The 12,977-nt window shown below is 54.0% G+C and overlaps 1 protein-coding gene across 3 annotated transcripts; it reads left to right on the forward strand.

Moving 5' to 3' along the window:
* The first annotated feature begins 76 nt into the window (after positions 1–76).
* Positions 77–12,810, forward strand: SLC2A8 (solute carrier family 2 member 8). Of its 3 annotated transcripts, none has more exons than XM_044440092.1 (11): positions 77–222; positions 1,169–1,315; positions 2,643–2,805; positions 3,749–3,955; positions 4,680–4,779; positions 5,567–5,778; positions 6,824–6,970; positions 7,361–7,469; positions 8,289–8,465; positions 9,396–9,541; positions 10,191–12,810. In XM_044440092.1, the coding sequence occupies exons 2-11, from the start codon at positions 1,221–1,223 to the stop codon at positions 10,329–10,331; spliced, it is 1,497 nt and encodes a 498-aa protein (XP_044296027.1). In that variant the 5' UTR covers positions 77–222; positions 1,169–1,220; the 3' UTR covers positions 10,332–12,810. The 3 variants fall into 3 exon arrangements, with proteins under 3 accessions (XP_044296027.1, XP_044296028.1, XP_044296029.1); XM_044440093.1 differs by having other exon boundaries at positions 6,827–6,970; XM_044440094.1 differs by lacking the exon at positions 3,749–3,955.
* The last annotated feature ends 167 nt before the right edge of the window (positions 12,811–12,977 follow it).

The raw sequence follows: 12,977 nt of genomic DNA on the forward strand, positions 1-12,977 counted from the left end.
TCCGGTGCTACTTTTGCTTCCCCGATGAAAATACAGCCGCGTTTTCGTTTAGTTCCGACGCGCGGCCGGTCCCCGCGGTAGCAGCAGCTGCCTCTGACCCGGGTGGGCGCCGCCGTCACTGGGACTTCGGAGCGTCCGGCCGGGAGATCCTGCTCTGCCCTCTGCTGCTCCTTTCGAGGGACCTTGACCGGGCGGCGCGAGCTGTTTCTCCGTCTTCGCCCGGTATTGTCTCCCGCATCGGTGCCCGCCGTGCTTGCCGGGGATGATGGGCATTGCAGCGCAACACCTGTAGGGCGCCAGGCTGGGAAAGACTGGCCAAGTATGATCGGAAGCAGCCCCCGCTGGCGCCCTGGGTGCGGCTGTGTCCTGGCACTGCTCCTGGAAATCCTTTTCGCTGGAGAATTCAGGGTTTGAGCCTAAGACCCGGATTTACAGATGGATTATATTCGCCCCGTGACCATTTTCTTCTTGCGTGGAATTCAGGGTGGCTTGCAGAGTCCTCCTCCGCCCCCCTCTGCCTTATGCTCACAACAACCTGCGAAGCAGGCTGGACTGAGAGTCAGCAACCAGTCAATTCCATTGAAGTGTTGTGAGTGGTGGAGAAACACCTTTTCTCCCCACAATTTTGTGACCATCCATTTTATCTCCCCTGCCTTAATTCATCCTTTTTTTCTAAATTGCAAATCCTCCAAACCACTAGCTTTTCCACCAAAAAAAAAAAAAAAAAAAAAAAAATGCTTTTTGTGATTGTTTGAGTAACTCCTCGAGATCTCGGAAAGCTTCAGTTGTTATGTGGTACAGAAATTAAATGAATAAATTATCTTTTTTCATACGGGTCCACCAGAACTACATGCAGTATTCCAAAGTGGACCCAGAGTAGATTTGTTCTTTGTCCCACGCTGGCCTTGCATGCACGTTTGTTTTGCTCAAGACCCAGCCAAATTGCAGAACATCCCTGCTTTGAGACCTTTAGCCTGTGCTTAGAACAGCATTTTCCTGCAGGCGAGTTCGTGTGTGCATTTTCTTGGGTATGGCAGCAGCTGGTCAGCTGTAGTCCTCTTTCGAAAGGGAACACTGCAGCTTTTGTCTGAGGAAGCAAAATTGTTTGGAGTCATGTGATTTTCTTTTGCCTCTTCCTCCTGAGCTTTCTGTTTTTCATGCTTTTAAGGCTCCAGACCAAGTGTGCCTGCACTGTCCCCTTCGGTTTGTGGACAGGATAAATGGCTTCTGGGGAATCCAGCCCACTCTTGGACACTGCAGCAGAAGGAGAATTGCCTGCCCCTGAGAGACCGTCTCAACTGGACGTCTATCTAAGGTGTGCATTCTGTCTTGGGCTGGGGAGATATAATTATTTGTATGACATGGTTCTTTTCATTTAAAGCAGTTGGGGCAAGTTAGCAGATATCAGTGACCTGTTCCTTTCTTGTGAATTTCTATTGCGCCTTTCCTGCAAAAAAGTGGACTGGCATATATGGGTCTCCTCTTCCTCCACCCTCAGTTTTATCTTCCCAGCAGCCCTGTAAGGTAGGCTAGTCTAAGTGAGCTTCATGGCCAAGTGGGAATTTGAACCTGGCTCTCTCCCAGCCCTGGTCTATGGCACTCACCTTTCCGGCTTCACTTCTTCAGATGCTATGGACCCTACCTGCTGGCTGGGCCTGATGGGATCTGCCATCATTTGGAAAGAGGCAGGTGTTCACCTCTGCTCCAACTGCTGCATCACGGTGTGATGCTGGGCATTTCTACGCGAGCCACACTTGTCATTTCCAACTCATGATTGTTTGTGGGTTCTTTAGACAACCTCGCAACACTCCAGGTTTGCTTTTATATGTAACCAGCACTTTCGGCAAACTTTTTCCGGAGCAGAAAATTCAGTGTCCAGTTGTGAACATCCAGTTTGCTCTTGTGCCCCCCGGAGGTTACGTAGCAGAACAGCAGGAAAGAATCAGTTTGGATCCAAGTGTGGTTTTGGATCTTGGTTCTGCATCAAGACTGAAAGGACAGAAAGCCAGTTAACACCTGTAGAAAAATTCACCAGTGTGGCAGACTAGTAGCCGATTTTATTATTGCTGCCCAGAAAGTTTAAATGTGATGCTTGTATGACTCTTGGAGGGAAAAAATGCCTCATTCTTAAGTGGAGAAACAGAGCGAGTCAGAAGGGGCCTACTGGGCCATCTAGTCTGACCCCAGCTCCAGCCGGCTCCACTCTTGACATGCCCACCATGTGCATGTCCAGCCTGTCCTTGGACACCCGCACCGATGGGGCCTCCACCACCTCCCGGGGAAGCCCGTTCCATGGCAGTGCATGATGGTATTTCTGCCACTTGTGTGTGCCACGTGTGATGGAAAGAGCATTATTCCCGATGCACAAAGAGGCCCTCGAACTCTTGGTTAGTCATCGCGATTCAGACCTGGACTGACCCCAGTTGAGCGCCTTCAGTGCGGACCCCATCAGGATGGGGTGGGGTGGGTCCTTCTTTCGGCCAAAGGTGCATTGCTTTACTCGACACTGAAATGCCCACTTCTCGCACCCCCTTCCCCACACGGCCCCCGTCTTTCTGCCTCTCCTTGCTCTGCTTCGCTGCAGTTCTGCCCAGAGAAGGTATTTCTTTTCTTCTTCTGCCACATTCTTATTTCTCTTGCAGCAAAGTCCAAAACCGGAATGTCTACCTGGCAGCCTTTGCGGTTGTGCTGGGACCACTCAGTTGTGGCTTCGTCCTTGGTTACAGCTCTCCAGCCATCCCGAGCCTGAAGAAGAGCGGGAACCCAGCACTGAGGCTGGAAGACAGCCAAGCATCTTGGTTTGGGGTAAGGAACTGCCGGAAGAACCGCCATGCGTCCTTCCTCGCTTTAGATTAAACCTCTGGTGTCAAAGCTGATCTAGGGCTGATTGAGCGTGGTGGAGAAATGTGAATGCACAACATAAGCAAGCAAAGGACAGCTCAGGCTCTCCTTATCTGGGGCTGGATCGGTTCCCTGGAGAGGCCAGAAGATGCTCTGGGGGCCTCCGGAGCTGCCTGGGTGAACAATGTGTCCGTTTCTTTCCCCAAACCGCATGAATTGGAGGCAGCCTCTGGGATTCAGAAAGCCTTCAGAAAGGACATGTTTGGCATCGCCACCCTCTTAACTTGAAGGATGAAGGGTGTGGAAGTAGGGAGCAGGCCATAGGCCTTCTCGGATGCTCTGGGCAGGACAGTGCGACTGGGATACTGCCAAGGACGGAGGCTGCTCTCCTGTCCCCCAAACCTCCTGAATTCTCCATTGTGGAGCTGTGAGGCCTGGGAAGCGAGCCAGAATCTGCTTCCCTTGGTCTTTCAGACCTCTTTCGGTCGCACCGCCTGGCGGCATGGTGCAGTGACGGAGAGAGCGGGGCTGAGACGAAGCTGGATTCAAATCCCTGCCCAGCCACAAAGTATACTGGATGACCTCAGCCCAACCTGCCTCACAGGGCTCTTGCAAGGATAAAATCATTTGGCTGGTGGGAGCGGGGAGAGAGAGAGAGAACGAGAACTATATATGCCTACCCTAACCTTTTTAATGAATGCTGGGTATGAATGTACTAAGGCACTGAGACAGTGCCCTCTGTCCGTATGGCGATTTTGCTTCAACGTGGACAAAATCCATAGCTCCCTGCCCCAAGGAACTTACCATCTGAACAGGCACTGTTCACCCCTGGTAGTTTTCGCTCCACTGCCCCTCTTGCAGAACTGCTTCTCCCCTTTTTTCATTTTGACTTCTTCTCTTTTTGCAGTCCATCGTCACTTTGGGCGCTGCGGCTGGGGGGATTCTGGGGGGATACATGGTGGATAAAATTGGCCGGAAGCTCAGCCTGCTACTCTGTGCGGTCCCGTACGTGTTTGGCTTTCTGACCATCATTTCCGCTCAGAACATTGGGATGCTTTATGCGGGTCGGCTGCTCTGCGGCTTAGCCAGCGGCGTCACGTCCTTGGTGGTTCCGGTAAGAGCCCGGCGGCACTGCTCCGTCACTGCAGTTCTGTAGGGAGTAAAAGCCGAAGTGCCTACTGTGGAATCCAGGGGTCCCAGCATTGCATTCCTGGGTCCAAATTTCCGCCTGATGCCTCTCTGGGTACCCATCTGGTTCTCTGCCTGTCCTAACGGTTTCACTTGAGGTTTTAAGTCGTTTCTAAACTGCTGCAACCCCAGGAAATAAAAAAGTTGGGTGCTTTGTTCTGAGGCATGGCCGGTGGCCCGAGGAAAAGATGAAAGGAAGCCAGGAAGGAAGGGGGGCGCTTTGCTTCTGTCCGCTGTGTCCTTGAGCATCGTTTCTTTGCCTTCTGTTGAAATGCACGAAGGAGCTGAAAACTGGGTTCAAAAGAGCCGTTCCGCGCTTTGCACCTCGGGCCTCACTTCTGCCTGGTGCGCAGGATTGAGGGTGGATTACTCTCCTCTTTGCCTGCCCGGTTTGCCATCTGGGAAATGGGCAGGGTGTGCCTGGCAGTGCCCACTGTGGCCGCCATTTTGGGAGAGTGCAAATGATATCAGGCTAACAGCAGCAATCCAGGTCTCAGGCACAGGAGGTTTCTGTTTACTTCCCCTGCCATCCTTTAATTTGGAGATGCCGGGGCTTCAGGTTCACCAGTGTCTCTGCCTCAGGTGCTTCTCCTCCCGCCCCATTCTGACTGCCTTGTAAACAGAACTTTCTTCCTGCTTTGATGCCCTAGGTATACATTTCTGAAATAGCCCACTCCAAGGTCCGAGGAATGCTTGGATCGTGCGTTCAGCTGATGGTGGTGACGGGCATCTTGGGAGCTTATGTGGCAGGTACGGCACCTGCTGTATTGTGTCCTTGGGCAGCTCATCAGTTTTGACCCACCTTGCTGGACCACTAAATTGAGCCACACCCTGGCTGGGTAGGGGGGGTGGGGGGGGTTGGACCCCCTTGGGGTTCACTTTGCTTCATTTAGTCCCACGCTGCACCCCACCCACCAGGCCAAGGACCGCGATCCGTTCTGGGCCCCGGAAGAACTTTGACAAACTGGGGGTATGAGGGCAGTGAGGGGGAGAGGGCAGGAAACTGTCCTTGGAGGAATGGTTGGGAGAGCAGATGCCTTAGCCTGGAGAAGAGGCACTCGGAGGCTTGTCTTAAAATATCGGAAGGGCGGTGCTGCAGGAGGAGGAGGAGCAGGCGCTTCCCTGTGGCAGCCGACAGCAGGACTTGAACCAAGAGGGGGATGCTGCTACACGTGCAGAGCCCTGGAAGGCCCTTCGACGGTGAAGATGGAGGGGAAGAACTGCTGGCAGTGGGAGAGACTGCCTGGGGAGCCAGCAGGGTGTCTCCTCCTGGAAGCATCTCAACCAGGGCTGACTAGCTCTCTGTCAGGCGTGCTAGGGCTGGCCGGAAGGAGTTGGTGGACCCCGTGCCTTGGACGGTGCTCCTCACCATCCCTGGCCCTGGGCTGCCTGTGCTGGGGCTGCTGGGACGGGGAGCCGCAAGATCTCCAGACTGCCCTGAGCGCGGCATTTCCTCCACGTCCCCTTCCGATCCTGCGGTGTCCGCGGGTTGCCCCAGTGCTCAGCACGGCCTCTGCTCTTGTGCTGCTCCCTCCAGGAACGGGGCTGGGCTGGCGCTGGCTGGCCGTGCTGGGCTCCGTCCTGCCCTGCTGCATGCTGGGGCTGGTGGTGTTCATGCCCGAGACGCCCCGCTTCCTGCTGAGCCGGCGCCGGCGCCCGGAGGCCATCGCTGCGCTGCAGTTTCTGCGGGGGCCCCTGGTGGACCACGAGTGGGAGTGCCGGGAGATCGAAGCCAACGCCGGCGAGCAGGTGAGGGGCGGGCTGTCCTCGGGCTGCAGCAGCGCTGGGGTGCCGGGGAGCATGCCATTCCCAGGCACGTGGTGATGACGAGGGCGCCAGATGGAAGCGGCTTCTAGTAGGCCTTCCGGGGCTCCCCTTGTGTTCTTGGGGCATGAAGTGCTGGCTGCAGGCCAGCCCCCGGCTCACCCTGGAGGGCTGCATTCCTTGGCTGAGTGCAGAAGAGCATTTCCGTAGACAGGCAGAGTTGGAGAGGGCCACGTAAGCCGCTGGCACCAAGTGGTCCAGAGCCGGGGAGCTCCTGAGCAGCTTCCTGTGCTGGAAGAGGCACACGCTCCCAACCCACCCCGCCAAGTCTCTTCTGACACTGAACGGGAATCCGCTCTCCTCCCTGGTTTAGCGCATTTGATCTCGACCTGCCTTCTAGGGGAGCGGAAAACGATTCCTTGATCTCTGTGTGACGGGCACCTCAGGGCGGGTACTATTGCCCTCTCCCGGCCCAGGCCTTCTCCAGGCTACATGGTCAAATCCCTTCAAACACTCCTTGTAGGACCGCCAAGCCTCCGGATGTGGAGCTGCCCTGGACGTGTTTGGTGGCCCCTTGCAGGGACAAGGAAGCGAGGCAGCAGCAGAAGGGGACTGTAGTTGGCCGGCTGGTTCATCTGCAACTACTTGCGATTAATCCACTGGGGCACTTCCTTGTTTGAATGCTCTCGCTGGATTTCTTGCCACTTCATTTCGGATGTTTGGGGCTAAGAGACCAATGCGATCAGAGGCGGGCCTGCTGCAACCCCAAGGCTTTCGGGACCCACCAAGCAAGGATTTGCGGAAAACAGCCTCTGAGCAAAGGCCCTAAGAGGCCTACGCTCACCAGCCGCCAGGTTGTCCTGGAACAGAAATCTGCAGGGGGTCTGGAGGGAGGAGGCCGGAATCCCGGTCAGGAAGCGCTTCATTCTGTAGCTGTTCTTGCTGCCGCCGCCTCTAAGCCTCGCTCTTCTTTCTCCATCTGCCGCCCAAAGGGCTGTCGTTAAATCGCTCTCGGAATCTCCCCCTGCAGCAGGAGCTGAGCATTGCCGAGTTCAAGAACCCCGCCATCTACAAGCCATTCATCATCGGCGTCGCCATGATGGTCTTCCAGCAAGTGTCCGGGATCAATGCCATCATGTTTTATGCGGAATCCATATTTGAGGCAGCCAACTTCAAGGTGAGCCGTCAGCTGCTTGTGGCCCTGATCCTGTGAAATGCCACATGCGGCTCGAGGCACGCAGGAGCTTGGGCGCTACGATTGGGGTGGAGGGTGAATACTGCCCATTCCTGGACAGGAGGAGCTGTGGGCTTCCCACTCAAAGCTTCTGAACAGGCAGGAGAGCCCTTTTATAATAATTTAAGACTCTGTCCTCAGCTTTTGAAAGCAACAGATGAGCAATAAGGGTAATGTTGGGGGTCACATGTGTGTTTGTGTTGTTGGCTTTAAGGTGGCGGAGCAGCCGTGTGGGGTGTGCTCCTGCTGAACAACTGGTTTGGAACCCATTTTTAAAATCCTTTTCCTAATGCTTCACATCTCTTACTCCTCTTTCTGTCTCGTCTTTTTCAGAACAGTAGTGCAGCTTCTGTCATCGTGGGCTCCATCCAAGTCTTTTTCACCGCACTGGCTGCTCTTATCATTGACAGAACGGGACGAAAAGTCCTCCTGGTCATATCAGGTATGCCCAATCCCCCATTATTGGGTGTGGGACTTCAGCCCTTCCAGTGATACCTTCCTTTAATGTGGAAAGCCACAAGCAGTTGCATTCCATATTCTTTGGATACGAGTTCCAGAAAGGCAACGTGTTCTTGCAGAAATAAACAGCCCCTCTGCTCTGAAGGCTCGAGGGGTGCTTCATTCTCGACCAAGGGTGCCTTTTGAAGGATTTGAAGCACAAGGCTCACGGCACTGTAAGCTGGGATTGCAACTCCCATCATCCCTAACAGTTGGCTGTTGGGAGCTGGCTTGCCACGTCATCTGGGGAGACGCAGGTTCCCCACATGTCTGCTCAGTGCAGGAAATCCGGAGGCCGGGCACCCCCGAACAAGCGGCTGCCCTGGGCCAAGCTGCTCTTTTACCACTGCGAGGGGCATTCTTCCCTCCTGCCCCTCTGGGGCAACGTGGGGCACACTCCTGCCCTCTTCCCCGTGAGAGCATCGCTGCTGTGCTGAAAGGGCCCCACCACTTCCCCTCCCGCATAGGATGCCTCCCCTTTCCGTGGGAGGAGGCGGACGCAGGCGCTTCCCGGCTGCCGTGAGTGCGCCTGAGCCACGGCTTCCTCAGGGTGGGGCTGGCAGGCCTGCTTCCCTTTGGAAATGCCCCCCAGGATCGCTTGAGGGGCAAGGGAGTGATGCGCCTATCCGAGCAAAGGGGGCACTCATTCCCTCTGGAATTTGACGGCCAACTACTGGAATGCCCACGGTGCGGAAAGGAGAGTGTTGTGCTTCCAGACAATACAGCAGAGGATGTTTTTGTCTCTCTCTCTCCATGGTCCCAGGATTCATTATGGCTGCCAGCGCTGCCGTGTTCGGGCTCTACTTCAGAATGATGCTCCCGAGCCCGAGCAACGCCTCCCATGTCAAGCCGCTGAGCTCCCCTCTGGACCCGACTCCCGTCCCGGACGAGCACAGCCTCGCCTGGCTGGCGGTGCTGAGCATGGGCCTCTTCATCATGGGTGAGGGAGGGCTGTGTGGGGCTCTCCTCTCTGGGGGCTTTCCCTGGGGGCTTCTGAGCAACATGGGTTAGAAGCTGTGACTTGGCGGGACTTGCCCCACCGTGCTGGAGGCTTTCTTCCGTCACAGCAGTGGGGACGGGCCCATATGCCAAGGGCCTGCCGTTCTTCCTGGTTCGGTGCCGGAATTTGAGGCCGAACGAACGGACCCGTTTGCTGGCAGCCAGTGACCGCTGGGGAGACTTGCTGCGCCAGGTTTTCGGGATCTCTTTGGGGGATGCTGTCGTGTTCCCAGAGAAGCCCAGCTTCTCTCCCACCAGTTCCTCGCTGTCGCTTTGTCCATCTGCTTCCTCGCTCCCTTTCACTTCAGTCTGTGCCGTACCCCAGAAAGAATTTGGGAGGCAAGGAACCACTGCCACCTCGCCTCCGAGCTCCCGCCTTCGTTCGCCTGCCTGCCTGCCTGCCCAGGCAGGGTGGTCAGCCCAGGAGGCAGTGGGGAGGTCTTGCAGGGCGGGGGCTCCTGCGGAGGGATGGGCCCAGACAGATGCCCAGGGATGCCTGGCCCTGGAGCTAGGCTTCCTCAGGGGTGGACCTCTTAAAGCCTGTGCTTCGAAGTGTCTTTTCCGTCAAGGGCCCAAGGGATGGGCGGAGCTCAAATGAGTAGTGGGCAGGGCCAGAATTTTAGTGGGAGGGGCCATTTCATTCTGCTGCCCCTTTTCTTTCTCCCGGTCCTCCTCCTCTACCCCGCCTGTGAAGAAGGGGGTACCCGACTCCCAAGCAGATCACTTGCAGGTGACTTTTGAAATTAGGCTGGGGCAGAGTCCCAGGGCCGGCTTCTGCTTGTGCCGTAGCATCCTGGCTGCAGAATAGGATTGCGGGTTCACATCTGTCCTGCCCAGTTCAGAACAAGCTGCCTTCCTTTGCCACCTGCAGGCTTTGCCTTGGGGTGGGGCCCAATCCCGTGGCTGGTGATGTCTGAAATCTTCCCTCTCCGAGCCCGAGGGGTTGCCAGCGGGGCCTCTGTTCTAACCAACTGGCTCATGGCCTTTCTGATCACCAAAGGGTTCCACGACCTCATGGTAAGCAAGCATCACATCAGTTTGGTTTGTAAGAGTTTGTCCTGCCTGTAAACTGAGGAGATTCAGGAGCAAAGGGAGGGTGTGTTACAGCTCTGCCTTTCAGCTTTGTTTCCTTTGCCTGTTTTAATTGGTACTTTTTCACATATTGCTTTGTTTGCTGCTTTATTTGAAAAGATCTGTTTAAAAGGTTTCTAGTCCATATGAAAAGGTAAGCAGCTGCCTTCTTAAGGGAATCAGGTGGTTGGTTCATCTAGACTGGTGTAGTCTATCCTGTGTTTCCCCAACCTGGTGCCATCCAGATCTTTTAGACGGTAACACCCACCATTCCTGGCCACTGGCTACACTGCCTGATGGGAATGGAAGTATAAAAGATCTGGAAGGTGCCAAGGTGTGGGAGGTTGATTTGCTGTGCTTGTTTTTAGATTTTATTTTTCGCAGCGTCAAAGCGATCGGCGTGATCTGCCCCGAACTGCCGCCCTGACATGCTGCCTTTCCAGAGGGAGGGATGCCACTGACACGGTGAAGTGGGGTTCAGCGAGCCTCCAGCCACAGGCCAGGCAGAAACCGAATACCTCAGTGAGGCTGCTTGAGGCCACGATCCCAGAGCCTAGCTTCCGCTTTTACTCATATATTTCTCTTTCTCGTCCAGGTACTTCTAACACCGTACGGTACTTTCTGGCTGTTCTCTGGCACCTGCCTCCTCAGCATAATATTTACCATTTTCTGCATTCCTGAAACGAAAGGGAAGAGCTTAGAAGAGATAGAGGCTTACTTCCGGAGATCACACTAGCTGCCGGGACCTACCGGGGACAATCTGCCCCTCTGGCAGCTCACCAAGGTGTTGGTGGTGGTACTGGCTGGTGCGGGGGGGAAACGGGACTCTTGCATTTTTCAAGGAGATGCCCAGGCACACTGATTGGTGGCGCGGCCCAGCCAGGGCCAGCTCAGCTTCTCTCGAACCAGTACGGGAACGGGCAACCGTCTGGGCCAGGGTGCTTTGCATGGCAAGCCCATCACAGTTTTACCGTGCAGAAAGCCGTGGCGAGTTCTGCGAGACTGGCATCGGCCACACGGTGCTTTCCGGTTGAAGGGTGCCGGTTGAGCGCTGCCTTAAAATGGAAGAGCTTTCCAGAGTTACAGTGCCCGCCGCTGTGAAACGGCCTGCAGACAGACCGGCTCCCTCAGGGAATAGATCGAGCTCTTTCACTGTGTTTTCCGTTTTCAAACGATTATGCTAAACGGTAAGGAGCTTGGCCACTCTGCCCCATCCTGCCTGGGAATGCTTTCTAGTCCAGCGTAGCAGGAGAGCTTCTCTAGGCCTTTTACACATCGAGATAGGAGGCCGGCCGGCTTTACTCATTCACGCACTCAGAAGTCGACCTGCTCCAGTCGTCCAGACTTTGGGCAGAGGTGAACGACAAAGAAAGCCTACTTAAAATTCAATAGAATGAACTATAACCACTAGCCTCCCTCTCCGCTTTCTTAGGCATGTCCATGGGGCCGCAAATGTCCACATTAAATTGTCCCTTTCCTCTGGACCCTGTTAAAAGGTCTGTCAACAGGGCATGTCCTTCTGCCGGGAGCCTGTGGCAGTCCCGATCTCGCTGGACTACAAATCCAGTCCCTGCTGGCCATGCTGTCTGGGGCTGATGGGTGCCCGAGCAACTGAAACTGGTAATGTTTGCACTGCACGGTTACTCCTTCCATCCTTCAAGTTAGGCTAATGTGCGGCATGACTGTCCCCGCGTCAGTGCCTTCCCTGTATCCTCCATTTGCATTCGGGCTGCTTTTCCATGCCACCTTGCCGCACCGCGCTGCTGCGCTACTGCTATTGAACGGGGGACACGTGCGCCGGCTTTTAGGGTCCCACGGGGTTGTGGCTAGGCAGGAAAGGAGTCTTGTTTAATGGGAACACCCGTCCTGCTTCAGTGACAGCAGGGGCAGAACCAGGAAGACGACGTAAAATGTGTCTTGTTCTACACGCCTAACAGTGATCTAGCTGAGGATAAAAATTGCCCAGTGCCACCCATCTGCACTGCCCCTTACCAAGTCTGTGCCGTTCTGTCTCTATCTAACTCCTTCTCTTTGATGCTCTTCCTCGTATGCCAAATAAAACTGGTACTCTAAGCGAATCCTCCATGACTCTCTCTGCCCCTTGATGCTACTGTTCTTTCCTTCGATGTATCTTTCTTTCTTGGTGTAAATGTTCTCCCTTTGTGTGTAGCAGCCTTAACGTTTTTAAATCCCGGAAGCTCTGGAATGAGATCAAGAATGCAATTTATGTCCAAAAGGTTGGATGTCTTTTGCAGGCACCACCTATGAGGTAAAACCATCAAGGCTTAAAAACAACCTCTTCTGGTTTTGCTTGCTTCCTCAAGCATCTCAGTCTGTTTCTGGGCTAGAAGTCCACTAGCCTTGGATGGCTCTCGGCAATGATGTTAAACAAATAGCGTGTGTATTTTATCAAACTTGAAAAGGGGTGATACGGCTGAAAAGACATTGTACTGTGTGCTGAAGGCCTGGAAGTCTACAAGATGAGCGGGGCACTAGAACTGTGGGAGAGAGAAAAAGGAGAAAACGTTGAAAGAAACTTTTCCCCCCAGAGAAATTCGGGGGGGGGGGGGAATCCCCTGCATTCTTCTGTTTTGTGGTTGTTCTTATCTCTGAGAAGGACTTCCATTCAGCTGAACAGCCATCAATGGGCTTGTGATTTTTTTAAAAATGAGTGATATACTTGAAACTTTTGTGTGGGTACAGACTGTGTATAGTTCCTTTATGTTTAAATTATGTTTAAATTGAGCACAGATATACTGAAGGGATCTCACTGCACATATGTTCTTGCACTGCCAATTTGGACTCGTTCGCGTATATCATCAGGAGTCATATTTTTGGTATTTCTAGTTTTGAAGGTGCCTTGTCTATATTGGGCTGACTTCAAAGCTACTGACAGCACACCTAAGCGGTGGATAAAGGACCTCATCTAGCCATTCCCATGGAGATACTCCATGATTCGTGATGCTGCTAAACTCATTTCTGAGGTTTCATTTTGCATGATTCTGTACCCCAAGGTGACTCCAATGAAGAAGGAAGGAAAAAAAAGGTAAAAACGGCATGTGATAAGATAGAACACACTTAATTCTGTTACTGCTGCTCAAAAGGCTTTCTGTTCAAAAGTTTATGCTATTTTCTGTGCAATAAAGAACCAATGAGAGGGATGTCTGTCCAGATGGTGCTAGATGGAATAAACCGTTTGCAATTTCATGCTTTAAGAACGCCTCTGCCATCATGGGCAGTGATGAGGATCATGGGAGTTGTAGTCCACACCATCTGGAGGGCCCTTGCTCAGGGGCCTGTAAAGAACAACCAGTCTGAGAGATGTGATGGGTTGGATCCAGAGTTAAGTCATACTTTCAGTGGATCCACGGAGTGGAGACGG

This window comes from Varanus komodoensis, unplaced genomic scaffold (assembly GCF_004798865.1).
Source record: "Varanus komodoensis strain SLA01 unplaced genomic scaffold, ASM479886v1 scaffold36, whole genome shotgun sequence".
Taxonomy (NCBI): domain Eukaryota; kingdom Metazoa; phylum Chordata; class Lepidosauria; order Squamata; family Varanidae; genus Varanus; species Varanus komodoensis.